Source organism: Rhinolophus sinicus, linkage group LG09 (assembly GCF_036562045.2).
Source record: "Rhinolophus sinicus isolate RSC01 linkage group LG09, ASM3656204v1, whole genome shotgun sequence".
In the NCBI taxonomy this organism is placed as follows: Eukaryota; Metazoa; Chordata; class Mammalia; order Chiroptera; family Rhinolophidae; genus Rhinolophus; species Rhinolophus sinicus.
Window position 1 is genome coordinate 64143189 of NC_133758.1, and position 15123 is coordinate 64158311.

The window sequence follows — 15123 nt, forward strand, 5'->3', positions numbered from 1 at the left end:
TTTTTTTTAATTCTGAGGTCTTGGATATTTTCTTATCCAAATCACTTTATCATTTGCTGGGTGCCTATTACATACCATATGCTGTGGTGGGTGCTTAAGAGACACTAAGAGTTAAAAAGAACCACATGGGACTTACAATCCAATGGACAAAATACTATGGAAAACCTTGCCAAACTGCGCCAAGCCAGAAGCGGAATAAGTCAAAGTACTAAAGGCTAAAAAGTAGTCCATGTAGAATTCCATACCCAGCAAAAATATCTTTCAAAATAGAGGCTTTCAGACAAACAAAATAGCAGACCTGCATTGTAAGAAATGTTCACAGTCATTCCTTTGGCCAGAAGAAAATACTACATAGAAGCCTGGATGTCCACAAAGGGATAAAGTTTTTGCAAAGGTACATATTAATGTAGATACAAGTGACTTCTCCCATTTTAAAATTTCATGTCTATATATAACATACGTAAGTCATACATATGTAGAAATAGAACATGGCAAAAGAGGAAGAAAATGGAAGTATACTCTTGTAATGTTACACTATACATGAAGGTAGACTGATTAATTGAAGATGTATATTTTAAACCATGGAGAAAATCTTTGTGACCGTGAGTTAGCAAAGTTTTGGTTTTTATTTGTTTTTGTTTTGTTTTTTGAGCGGGGGAGGTGTGGACAAAAAGCACAAATTATAGAAGAAAAAAATGCAAAATTGGATTTCATCAAAATTTAAAACTTCTGCTGTTTGAAATTATTGTTAAGGAAATGCAAGCCACAGACTGAGAAAAACCATTTGCAAAACACGTATCTGACAAGGAGCTTGTATAGGGAATATGTACAGAATTCTTACAATTTAGTAAGACAACCCAGTTTATAAAGAATATGGACAAAATATTTTAAAACGCTTAACAAAAGATATGAAGAACAGATAAGTACATGGAAAGACACTCAACATTAGTCATTAGGGAAGTGCAACTAAAACCACAATATGCCACTACACATCCACTGGAACAGCTAAAATCAAAGACTGACAAAAACAGAAGTCTTAGGATGTGAAGCACCTGTAAGGCTCAAGTAATAAAAACAAGAGACTCAAATGTTCACAGAAGCTTTGTTCTTAATAGCCAAAAACTGAAAACAATTCAGATGTTCCTCAACTGGGTAAATGGATAGGCAAATTAATGGCATAACCATAAATGGAATACTACTCAAAAATAAAAAGGAAACCACTTGAACATTCAACAATATCAATGAACCTCAAAACCATGCTAAGTGAACGCAGACACCAAAGACTACATACCATATAATCCCATTTGTATAAAGTTCAAGAAAGGTAAAAGTAATATGACAGAAAGCAGGTTAGTGGTTGCCAAAGACTGCCACAGGTAGGAATAGGGGACCGACTGCAAACGAATACAGGGAACTTTTGGGGGCCATGGAAATGTTCTTTACCATGATTGTGGTGGTGGTTACACAAATGTAACTACTTGTCAAAACCCATTCAACTGTACAATTAAAATTGGTGAATTATACTGTATGTAAATTATGCCTCAATAAAACTGATTTTTTTTTAACTGAATGTCTAAAACAGGTCCAATATACCTAAGGAGGGTGGGAGGGAGAGACAACGCTAATACAACCCTGGATGTAGGAAGTATCCATAAAAATAATCTCAGTGCTAAAGAAATTAATCACTCTGGATGAAATTAATGACAGCTTCATAGGTGACACCTGAACTATGGTCAGAAGAATGGGCAATAGGATTGGCCAATGGAGGGAATGGCATAAACTAAGGTACAGGGGGCTTACAATTTAAAATAGACCCGCAGACCCACAGATTCAGAGAACAAGCTGTTGGTTATCAAAAGGGTGGAGGAGAGTAGGTGGAGAGTGAAAATAAAAAGCAAAAAAAGAATCTGAGGTGTAATTTATCTTTTCATTCTTATCCCTGTTAAATTGCTCTACAGCTGCCATAACAGTAATTGCAGTGATCAGTGATTCAGACTTATTCAGCAAAGGGCCTTAAGTAGGTTGCATTCATTATTAAAATCTCCAAAGTTTTTATTATTAAAGTAAGCCTGAGACAGGGCAGTAGGCCTCCATGGGGCAGTCATACTAATGACTCTTGAATTATGAAGGGACGTCAGTCCCATCATCAATGTTTCAGTCATGAACAGCAGTAACTGGGAACTTATCAACCAATAAATACAACCAGCATTCTAAGAATAAATAATCTCATTATAAGTAGCATATGCAGTGCTGTGCAACCTTTTAAAAAACTGCCTTTGTTCACTGAGGTATTGCTTGTAACAGCAAATACTAGAAACAACTCAAATGTCCATCTGTAAGGGTCCGGTTCAATAAACTAAGAGACAACCAGCCACACAATGGAAAACTATGCAACTCTGATAAAAGGAGGAGGGAGCTCTCGCAGTACCAACATGGAAAGACCCTCAGGAGATACTGCTAAGGACAGAAAATTACAAAACAGGTTATATAATATGCAGCCTTTTGTATAAAAGAGTAGGGAGGGAAATAAGAACATATATTCATATTTGCTTGTATTTACAAAAAGCAACACTGAACAGGTATGAGAGTGGCATATAATAAAGGGCAAGGGGAAAATTCTATTCACCCACATGGAGTGAACCTTTATCATCTCCCCCTTCTAAAAAAAAAAAAAAATAGTAAGGAGTCCAGTTTATATCATGATCAGCATATATAGTAGGAAATAGGGTAGTTTAAATGAGTCTGGGGTGGGGGATCTTAAATGCCCAGTTCAAGAATTTGATTCTGGGCCAGCCCAGTGGCTCAGGCGGTTGGAGCTCCGTGCTCCTAAACGCTGAAGGCTGCCAGTTCGATTCCCACACGGGCCAGTGGGCTCTCAACCACCGGGTTGCCTCCCCCTGCAACTAAGATTGAACACGGCACCCCTTGAGCTGAGCTGCCACTGAGCTCCCAGATGGCTCAGTTGGTTGGAGCGCATCCTCTCAACCACAAGGTTGCCGGTTCATCTCCCACAAGGGATGGTGGGCTGTGCCCCCTGTAACTAGCCAACGGCCACTGGACCTGGAGCTGAGCTGTGCCCTCCACAACTACAATTGAAAGAAAAAATCCTGGAAGTACACACTGTTCCCCAATAAAGTCCTGTTCCCTTTCCCCAATAAAACCTAAAAAAAAGAAAAAAAAGGAATTTGATTCAGTAAATATGTTTTATAAAAAATGGCATTTTAAGATTAATTTGAATGCAGAAAACTGGAGGGGCTCAAAGAGTAACAGCCCAAAAGCAAGCAGACCCAACAATAAGCACATAAACTAAGGAGTTTCAAACTAAGAGTGGGCTAAAGACCACTGCAAAAGGACCAACAGAACAAGCAATTTATTGGAAGTGGGGAGGAAGAAAAGATAAATATTACTAAAGTTTGGGCACTGGGAGAAACTACCACCACTTAAAACACATGCGTGCACACCAAAAACTTAAAACATAAACAAGGTTAAAAAACAAAAGACAAACTCATGAAAAATACTTGCTCATGCTAACCAAAAAAGTTAATACCACTAATACAAACAGGACTCATAAATTAATAAGAAAACATACAAAAATGAATCAATCAATAAGTTAGAACATCCAATAAACAAATGAAAATAAATTCAGCCTTATTAGATATTAAAGAAATGCAAATGAAACAATGGGTTAATTGACAACGCCAACTGATGGTGAGACTAAGGAAATGAGCACTCCCACACTATTGGAAAATACAAACTGGTAAAAGCCTTCTGAAGATGCAATAGTCACATACTGATATGCCCAGTATATCAAAACTACTGGGCATATCATTTTTGGCCCAACAATTTTACCCCTGGGAAATCCAATCTGGAAGATATTATGGGACAAATGCACACACAAAAATTTGCAATAAATACATACACAAAACAAAAATAAAAAACTAAGAGTCTAGCAAAACAGACTTGGCCAAACAAGTTATATTACATCCATACAACAGAGAACACTAGGAGCCAATAAAAAGAATATGCTATGGAGTACAAGATACAAAATAGCATGGTAGTATGTTCTCATTTACGTAAAATCTTATGACCCTATACATATATGCATAGAGAAGTTGAGAATAATGTTCATCAAAATGTCATAGGTAATCATTTCAGGAGCTTGGATTCAAGGGGACCTTATTTAAAATCTTACACTTTTCTATACTAACGGAAAATTTCTACCATGGACTTAGCCTCTATTATCTTTGTAAACAGGTGAAAAATAACAAACAGCAGTATCTGGGGAAAAAAGAATGACTCCAAGAGAGGTGAAATAATTAATTTAATGTTAGATAAATTAAGTTTGGAGGGTCAATAAACTACCTCAGTGAAAGTGACCCTATCCAACTGAAAACGAAGAAACAGAAAAGTGCGGAGGCATGCCACCCATTAACTATTTTCAGTTTTCAGTTCCTCTCACTACGCTTTTCATTTCCATTTTATATAAATTCTAGTTTTTAACCGAAATTTTACCCTGTAATCTGCATTCATTTTATTTTTCAAATATATTAGAAACACTAGATTCTCCCCCAATTTAGTTGTACACAGTTTGGAAATTCACCGAACAAAAACCACTGCAAACAATATTTCTGATCCTATTATAGCTTGATGTTTTTGCTTCCAATACCAACTTTAAAGCTTACAAATATCTACATATGAAAGCCAGCCAAAAACAAAATAACAAAAACTTAAGTGATATTCACAGAAAAAGTACACAGTAAAAGACTTAAACAACCTGAAGTATGAATAGTAAGCAACACTAATTTTAAACTGGTTTTTCAGAAATAGCTACAATTCTTCAGCATTAGGAAATAAAACATATAGTTTGCTCAGAAAAGTTTCACCAGAAAACCATATCACTTATCTTGATCAGTACAACTAGAGTAAAAATATAAACACCACGTCTGATTTTGTTCGACTCACACTGAAAGCCGACTCCCCGCATCCCTGACTCATTCCAGTAAAGCAGAAGCTAGAAGGAGCAGATTCTTAAATTCTCTCCTTTTAAATCAAAACATTTAATTTCCCCATCCTAGAGTATACGCGGACCAAAAATAGCAAGTAAGTTTAGAGACACAATCAGTATCTGTGCAAAAGTTGATTTGTGGAGAATAATGCTATTTCAATTAATTCAACTACTAATTACACTTCAGAATTTGTCCTCTAGAAGCTTATAATCTAGTAAACACAAATGTAGCCGTTCAAATAATTAAAATATGACATATAATTTTTTTAAAGCTCTAAACAAAGATAAAGCAAAGTGCTCTAGGAATATAAAAAAAAGGAATGAAATATTTCTAGATGAAAGGAGGAAGGTCTCAAGATGGTGGAATTTGAGTTGGGTTTTGAGTACAAAGCTGGAGGCACAGAAGAGAAAAAGGAGCATTTCAAGCTGAAAGAACAGCAAGAGTAAAAATATAGAGAAATAAAAGTGGCTCTAAAAGATAGAATGGGGCAAGATCAAAAATGGCATTTCCTGAAGATGCATTAGACAGCTTTGACTTAAATCTACATAATGGAAGTGATACAATCTAACCACATTTTAAGAAAACTCTCCTGATAAAAAATGAACTAGGAAGAAAAGAATGAAGAACAGGGAAGAAAAGAATAACAGAATAACAGGAAGTGTGATAAATAAAATGAGGGCCTGAACTAAGGTGCTAGAAAGGGAAATGGAATTAGCGTTAGAACAAAAATGTGGTACGGTCTGAATAGATGTAAATGTCAGGTAAAGTTTGGCCAGAGAAGGAGCAAAACACAAGGCCATCTTGAGAATGAAAGAAGTAATTACAGGTTTGGAGACTTAAAGCAATTTACATAAATTTCCAACCCTTCTAAGCATCTGTTTCTGCATTTATTCTAGTATCCTATATTTTTGACACTTTTTAAAAGCATTTTAAGAATTCCATGCATCTAAGGACACTCATGATATTTCTATTAAGTACGCATCAAATCAGCAGCATTTTGTGACAGGAGCTTCTTTTTTTTTTTTTTTATTCTGGAATGTCTTTATTTTATATATTTTTGAACACCAGTTGTTAAGACAAAACAGTAAGATTCCAGGACAGAGATACCCCACATTCACTTGAAGTGAATATTAACAAATTTACTTCTTTACATCTAGGGTCCACCCATCTTTAGATTCTCAGGGTGTGGATATTTTTCCATAATGGAGGCTTCTACAGCTTCTTTGTGGGATAGAACACTTCCACAGGTTCAGAGAGAGAACCAACTATGAGTATATACAACAATTTACTGTACTAACTGTAACTGATCAGACTTGAGTGACTTCAGATCAAGATATTCCATTACAATATTCCATCAATAACTAAGTGTAATTAATGTCTTTAAGAAATTATTTTAGCATCATAGTCATAAAAGCTATTAATTAGTACAGACAAAATAAACTGAAAGAATCTATAGAATTTGTTTTTTAAAATCCTCATCCCAAGAATATAGACAGAACTACCCTTCAGAACCACCCCCCCAAAAAAACTTCAAAATGCTGCAAAGATAGCCAGGAAACAGAAATTAATACATAAATACTCAAATGGGTTGAATTTTAGCAAAACAGATCATTATGTGAGATGGTCAGCTCCCCTGAATGCCAGGTGAGGTTCAATACAGCATAGTATCAAGTGCACGTACTTTAGAACCAGCCTTGCATTTGAATCTAAGCTGACCTTGGAACAAATCACTTAACTTTTTAGAGTTTCCATTTCCCAATCTATCAATAGGAATGTCTCCAACTACCACATGAGTTTTGGGGGTGAATGTACACGAAGTATTTATCAATACTGGCACATAGTAAAACCTAAATGTCAGTACCATTCCCAACCTTTCCTACCTAAACACTAAACAGTTCCTCTCTTCAGTACACCCTCACATTTATTATAGGGCCAATCAGCAAAAATTATGACTTCCCACACCCCAACAATCAAGTAATAAAGAAAATATGGTAAACTGGTTTCATAGGGGAAAAAGTAAAGCTAAGAAGGAACTAATGAAAAGAAAAGCATGAGCAAAGGACCAAAGATTCAGATGAAGGCAAAGAGCAGGTTGTAAAGCAGGTATCAAGAAAATGGAGAGGATTTATTCTAGGGACTAACACCAAAAAACAAAAATCAGCAATACCATGGTTTCAATACTAGTATTTTGAATGTGTACGCACTTCCTTAAAAATATCTACACTGACAATTCATAATAATATAACTTTTTGCCCAAATTTGTGAGGAAAAAATAAGGACATGCATTATACAAGCGCAGCACTAATTCTGTATCTATATAAATGTTTTTAATATTTTTATTTATGCTTATGAGTTAAAAATGTAACTCTAGAAATTAATAACGCTATCCATATGCAAAATAATACCCTGGACTACGGTCATCGATTTTGTTGAACTTAAGACAAACTTGCAACAACAAAGAGCTCTTGGCCTTCTGTGATGTGTAAATATTGTAAATTTGTTACCGGTACATAAAAATCCTTGTATCTTGTATCTGTTCTTATGTTTTGTAATTATTTATTACATAAAATTTTTTGTACCATAATGTATTAAAAAATAAATGTTAAAATTCCTTTATAATACAAAAAACAAAATTTGAATTAAAAAATTAAAACAAAAGATTTTTTTTCCCCTGAAAATTTGGCCCCAAAACGTGGGTGCACATTATACACAGGAGCGCATTACACATGGCAAAATATGGTAAGCCCCAGGTAGGCTGGAAAACGATCACATTGCTGCTTCCTGAAACACATGGTCTGTATTAATACTTACGTAATCCCAGGCCCACAATAGTATCTCATATGCTCAGTAAACTCCATCATCTCTTCATCTACCCATTTAACAATTAAAAATATACTTGTGCCGGATACTATGCTGAGCACTAGGATCACAATGGTGGGCAAGACAGGCTAGTTGCCCTCATGGAGCTCCCAATCCAGCAGTCTATATTCATTAAACAACATGGGCTACCACAACATGGGGTATCACAATTACTAAATTCTAAAAGTAAAACTTTTTGTATTAAAGTGGATAAGAGAGTTCAATTAATTGTTTCCTAAACAGTAATTATACATTTGTTATATTTAAAAATCTTAAGTTTTTCAATCAACTATTTTAGCTGTAAATTCTGGGTCCCACATTTTAAGAAGGACATTTGACAAACTAGATATAATGCAAAAAATCTAAAAACGTACCTTATGAAAAATCAGATTTTTGGCCAAGAGAAGAAAAGACTCAGAAGACATGGCAACTGCCTTTAATTCTAAAGAGGTAGCATACAGGTTTGCTCTATATCATTCCAAAAGTTTAAACTTAAAGCAGTGGGTGAAAGTTATACAGAGAAGGGTTTCTGTTTCAATATGAAAATTCGAATTCAAGCTGTTCAACAATATCTCAACCACATCACATTTCTGTAATAATCTACACTATTTCTATACTTTGCGAAACATAAACTTTCATTTACTTCTTAAAATCATCCAAAAACAAGTATTTCCCTGTTACAGTTTAGGAAACTGAGTCTGCAAACGTCTTGCTAAGACCCTGAGCAAACTAAGACTAGAACTCGAGTCCCAAATCTAATGGAACAGGCTGTCTTCAAAGCAATGTGTTTCTACTTCTAGATGTATTCAGGCACATACCAAATGGCCAGCTGTCAGTAGTGTTGGCCAAAATATTCTAAAGCTTATTCCAAATACAATCCTTTAGAAATACTAGTGGTCAATATAAACACCATGAAAAGATTCAGTAATGAATCGTCCTCTAGAATGCAAGCTTCATGAAAGGATGTTGCCTTCTTCACTGCTATACCCCGGTACCTAGAACAGTATCTGGCATATAATACGTGCTCAACAAATATTTGCTAATCATGAATAATCCTAATCATACATTACCACTACTACATAATATAAACAAAACACATAGCACAAGTAGATAATAAAGGACCTCGCAAAAGTATCCAGCAACTAAAAGGTCTGATAAACACAAAATCCATTCTTAAAATTGCACCATATACTTAAAATTGCTATTTCAAGTCCTGAAACTTAAACTAATCAGTTTTCAAAAATAAATTCAATTGAAAAAATGCAAACCTTTTGGCAAACCTAAAATAACTAAAAGTAAAACGTAAGGTCTTACAAGATGTAAAGGCTAAATTTGGTGAAATGAGTCTTCAGTGTTGACAGTCTTTGCTTAAAGCATCAATCAACTAGGATTTTAAGTGTGCTTGAACACTTAACAAGAATGAACAGATTCATACAGCTGTTTTGGTTTAAAGACAAACTCACATCTATATCTCTACTCACATCATCACATCTTTACAAACATTTACCTGGCTGACATTTCAAAAACATCTGCTAATTTTACAGGTACATACATTGTTCTGAGATTCAATATAACTTGTACTTAGAGGTACCTAGCATCCACTTGGCACTAATGAAAATTAGACCAATACGAAAACCACAATCAACGCAAACGTCATTTTGTAATACCCTAAACTAAAAGGCCTAGAATTTCCAGACGTCTTAAGGAATATAACATGCAAAAGTTATTTTTAAGTCACACTGCTTAACATAGTATATATCAATGCTCACCCTTTTTTTTGGAGAATACATCAGAAGGCATAACAGATATAGAAATTTACTCCAACTTCACTAGGTTAAATTACACCTTTTGAAGATTTCTGAGCAAAGATCCTAATATTTAAAGGTCTACTTAACTTTAAAGTAAGTGTAAATAGTAACTTAACAGTAAATAGTGTAAAAGCATAAGAATATACTAACCCATTCACTTGGTTACACTGGATTACACCAACTAGATTGCATTTATATGTTATTAGCAACTGGGTGTCATCACAAACCAACACAGAAACCACAATCTTGTCATTTTTCTAATTTTTTTTTAAATTACGACTTTAAAAGATTGTGTAAGAAATTATTCCACACAGGAATATTGCAAAATGGATTACCTTCCTTATCTTCAGAATTTGGAACTTTATAGTTCTATAAAAGCTTCCACATAAGCTTTTCTCACATATTAAAAGAACGAACTTTACAGAAAGGCTGCTTTTCCCATCGTTGTATCATATGACACATTTGCAATCTATATCTAACTGACATAAGCACATGATTCAAATTCTCCTTTACAATATTTAGCCCTAAACTGCAGTCCATTCCTAAATCTCCAACAATGAAATCTCTTGAGAGCTTTCAAAATTATCACAAATTAAACAAGCTCTAGGTTTACCAAAATTAGCTTCTGAAAAAACAACGAGCAGCTGAGAAAAACCTGTTCGTATACTACTGCAACAAGTTTAAAACTCTGAACTCTTCCTTAGAAATCTTTCCTGCCTGAGCAAAGAGAAAAGCTCTGTTGGACCTGTTGCTTTGTCCCTCCAACCCCGTAAGAGGTGTCAGAGGCGCCAAAACGCCTCTCGCTACTAGAAACGCGTCCGAAGCTGAGTTTTCTAGTCTCGGGTGGTTTGGAAGACCCCAATCACCACTTTCCCTGCCTCCGGGACCTGGCCAGTCCAGTTAAAGACGAACGCACGGGACAGCGGGCTCACCTGATCACAGGGCTGTAAGGGCTCCGGGAGCGGCGCCAGCTGCTGCTGCTGTAGGGACTGGGAGACACGTCGCCGCCCCGCTCATACGAGCTGTGGCGGCTGTAGCTGGGGGAGCGCCGGCGGCTGTAGGGGCTCGGGGAGCGCGGCAGCCGCCGAGAATAAGGGCTGCTGCCACCTCCTGCCGGGCTGGGGGACTTGCGGCTCCTCAGGCTCTGCGAGGCCCTGTGGGACACCGGGCTGTCGTCCCGGCCTCCTAGGGGGCTCAGGGACCGCTGCCGTCGCCTGTAGGCCTTGGGCTCGGTCTTGTCCTCCCGGTAGGCCTTGGGCGGCTCTTTGTAGGCCGAAGGCGGCTCCTTGGACGATTTAGTCCGGCTCCGGTGAGCCTTCAGGTCTCGGTCCTTGCGGCTGCTACTGCTGCTAGACGTGGCCGAAGCGCTTTTCCGGCGGCCGCCGCTGCTGCTGCTGCTGCCGCTCTTGGCTGCCTCCGCCCGCTCCTCGCCGCTGTGGCTGTGGCGGCTGCGGGACTTGGAGGCCTCGCTGCCGCCGCGCTGCCCGTCCCGCCGCCGGTGCTCGCGGTGGCGCTCCTTGCTGCGGCCGCTGCTGCGGCGGCGGTCCCGGCGGGGCCTGCGCCCCGACCCCTCCCCGCGCCGCTGGGTGCCGGAGGAGGAGGCCGGACTCCCGCCGCTGCCCCCCGTCCCCCCGGCAGCCGTCGCCGCCGTTGCCGCGCTGGCGCCCCCCAGCAGCAGCCCCTGCTCGGACTGGGAGCTCACATCCTCGTATTCCACCAGCGGCGTCACACCCCCGCCGCTACTGGCACCGCCACCGCCGTCCTGCTGCGGCTGGGGCAGCGAGAAGACCCGACGCTTCTCCGCCTCCTGCCCGGCGCGGGGCCCGCGGCGCCGCTTCTGCCGCCCTCCTGGGCGCCTCTTGCCTCTCGCCAGCCGCTTGACCTCCAGAGGGGGGCCCGGGCTGAAGCAAGAGGAGGAGGCCGCGGCGGCGGCGGCTGCGGCGGCGGCGGCCGTGCCGGGAGCAGCCAGGAAGAGCAGAGGCGGCGGGGGCGGCGGCGGTTGCAGGAGCTGCGGCTGCAGGAGCGGCAACAGCAGTGGCGGCTGCTGAGGGGACAGGAATCGCCTCCGCTTGCGGCGTTCCTCCAACTTCTTCTCCGCCCAGCTCAGGCCCCCGCCTCCCCCCAGCGCCGTGTCCGAGCTACTCGGCATCGCCTAGAGCTCGCCGCAGAGCGCGGCGCGGGTGCGGCCTCTCCCCGGGTCAGATCCTGGCCATCTCCCGCGCCGGAAACGGGAACAGCAGCGGCTACGGAGGTACACCGAGCACCAGGGCCGGCCGGGAGACACGCCACGATAATCCGGGTCGGGACTCAGGTCCCTGGGTTCCAGGTCACAGTGGAATACGCAGCGGCCTCCAGGCCTGAGGGAAGCAGGAATCCGGGCGGCAGAGCTCCCGACCGTGCCCGTCGTCCTATCCTCAGCAGCAAAAACACCAGATGCGCCGGGCGCTGACCTGCGGGGGAGTCCGGAGTCCTCCAAGTGCCCCCGGGGTGGAGGAGCGGCCTCCGCCGCGCTCTCAGCTCAGGCAGCGCAACGCGGAAGTACCACCTTCGTCGCCGCTTCACTCCATCGCGCCCTGACGTTGGGTGCGAGTTCAGGGGAGGGGAGTGGGCGAGACAACAACACGCCTCTGCCGCCGCCTCCTCCGCGTCGACGTCGTCCTCCAGGGGTGGTGGCGACACACGGCGGGCGCCTCAGAAGTGGCTTGGGCCTGACAACTCCCGGCCTACGGCCTCGCGCACTCTGCTGCCCGCTGGGACGGCCGGCGGGGCGGGGCAAGGCGGGGGCGACCGGGCTGCGGCTCTCGGTTGGGGCAGCGAGTGTGCGGGGCTGGGCGGGGGTCTGTTTCCGGGGAGAAGGGGGCGGGGGGGGGCCTTTCTGAGTCTGTGGCGGAGGGTATGGGCCCTGACTTTCTTCTTCCTTCGCCGCCGGGAGCAGAGGTGGCGGAGCTGCCCCTATCCTCCGCTCCCCCCTCCCACGAGGAGGCTTCTGGTGTGCGCGACCGGCCCTGGCTCGCTCCTCCCCTTCCCTCTCCGCTCCTCGTCAGGAGGGACGGCGACGGGACTTGCTGGTTGGACCCTAACCTCCACAACCCCTCCCTCTCCTCGCTCTGTCGGCTTTTCCCCTAGGCCCAGACGCAAGGCTAGGAGCGCGCACGCACGTCACGCTCCGAAGAAGCCGAGGGTGAGCGGTGTCAGGGGACAAGGAGGCGGGAACAAAGTTGCCGCGCACCGGCGTGCTCGCTCCCGCCAGCGATGGGCATCTGGACCGGAAGTGGCGTAACAGTAACCTCTTCCGGTGGGGGTGGGACTATGTGTGAAGTAGGGTTAAAGAAAGGAGAGACTTCGTGCACCGCCCTCTGTTGTTGCTTGAGACTCGCAGCGGTGGTTCGCCAATTGTGCCTGTTCCTTGCGTCCAGCGCGCAATGCCTCTCCGATTCTCCCGCAGGCGCTGCATCGCCTGCTTGTTGAAAGGTCACTGCGAGAGCCAAGAATCTAGAGACTGAGAAGAAAAATGTCCTTAGTGGCCTCCTAGACTTGGCAGTCTCCCATCATCTACTTTAAGCCAAGCCCAGAGGTTGAAAGAGCTGCAAGAGCAGAAGCGTGGTCACCCTGCAATAGAAGGCAGATGTAGCTTTAAGCTTAAACTGTCTCACGTACATGCAAGTTCCAAGGCCCCATCTTAACTTAAAAACACCTTGGGAATCACTGTGCCAAGTTTAGATAACATCGAAGTTCACTTTTTCTAAAAAAGCCATAAATTAATCAGGGGACTAAGTGTACCATCAAAAGGAACTATTGAAAAATCCTGGAATTATTATTACCAGTGGCCTTGAAGTGTAAACATCTTGCTCAAATGAAGGCTAAACTCGCATAAAAAGAATGAAATTAGACTGCCATCTCACCATATTCCAAAATTAACTCAAAATGGATCAAAGACCTAAACATAAGACCTGAAACAATAAATTACATAGAAGAAAACATACGTACTAAACTTGTGGACCTTGGATTTAGACAGGATTTTTATGAATTTGACCTCAAAGGCAAGGGAAGTAAAAGCAAAAATAAATGACTGGGACTATATCAAATTAAAAAGCTTTGCACAGGAAAAGCAATCAACAAAACAAAAAGGCAACCAACCAAATGAGAGTAGATATTGCAAACAACACGTCTGATTAGGGGCTAATATCCAAAATATATAAGTAATTAGTACAACTCAACAACAACAACAACAAAAATCCAATTAACATGGGCAGAGGACACAAGCAGACACTTCTCCCAAGAAAACAAATAAATGGCCAACAGATACATGAGACAATGCTCAACTTCACTAGCTGTTAGGGAAATGCAAATAAAAACCACAATGAGATACCACCTCACACCTGTTAGAATGGTTATTATCAACAAAACAAGTAATGACAAGTGTTGGAGACATTATGGAGAGAAAGGAACCTTCACACACTCCTGGTGGCAATGTAAATTGGTACAGCCACTATGAAAAACAGTACAGAGGTTCCTCAAAAAATTAAGAATAGAATTACCATACAACCAGTAATCCCTCTTCTGGATATCTACCCCAAAAATCTGAAAACATCCATAAAGAGATAGGCACCCCTATATTCATTGCAGCATTATTCATGGTGATCAAGACATGGGAAGAACCAAAGTTTCCTTCAATACATTATTGGATAAAGAAGATGTGGTACAAATATACAGTGGAATATTATTCTTCCAAAAGAAAAGATGAAATACTGCCATTTGTGACAACATGGATGAATCTTGAGATTATCATGCTAAACGAAATAAGTCAGACAAAAACTTGAGAACCATATGACTTCTTCACTCATATGTGGGATATAAAACTGAAAGCAACAAATGAACAAGACAGACAAATGAAAAATCATAGACACAGACAACAGTTTAGTGGTTACCAGAGGGTAAAGAGGGAGGGGGTTGTAGAATAGGGTAAAGGGGGACAAATATATGGTGATGGAAGGAGAACTGACTGGGTGGTAAACACACAATTCACTATATAGATGATGTATTCCAGAATTGTACACTTGAAACCTATATAATTTTACTAACCAATATCACCCCAATAAATTTAATAAAAATGTTTTAAAAATAAATAAAATTAAAAAAAAAAAAAAAAGGCTGCCCCCTTAGCACTTCACCCACTTTCGTTTTAATATCTAAATCTGTAGGGCTGCCAAAAGTAACTTAGTAACTTCATTTAGAAACTTTATGTCTCATTTCTTACATTACCAAGCTCTCTTTTATTTATAGATTGGGCCCTTAGGATAATTACATTAAAATCTAAACGCCTTATTGGCTTTTAATACGGTTCAATTGAAAAGCTAAGCTGTCCCTTCAATGGCTACGTATAGTCACCCTTTGCGCGATTATTTGTTCAGACCATCAGTTGGTTCTTAGTTCTTAAACACTTGGTATCT

General features: G+C 41.3%; 1 protein-coding gene across 4 annotated transcripts in view; it reads right to left on the reverse strand.

Moving 5' to 3' along the window:
• The window catches only part of CDK13 (cyclin dependent kinase 13), a 102801-nt gene extending 90061 nt beyond the window's left edge, over window positions 1-12740 (reverse strand). For 2 of the 4 annotated variants that reach the window (XM_019710221.2, XM_019710222.2), the window contains exon 1: window positions 10606-12739. In XM_019710221.2, the coding sequence (XP_019565780.1) occupies window positions 10606-11822 (1217 nt within the window). In that variant the 5' untranslated portion in view covers window positions 11823-12739. Of the gene's footprint in view, window positions 1-10605 lie in introns of all 4 variants that reach the window. The other 2 variants (XM_019710219.2, XM_019710223.2) reach the window with 2 other exon arrangements.
• Window positions 12741-15123: the final 2383 nt, after the last annotated feature.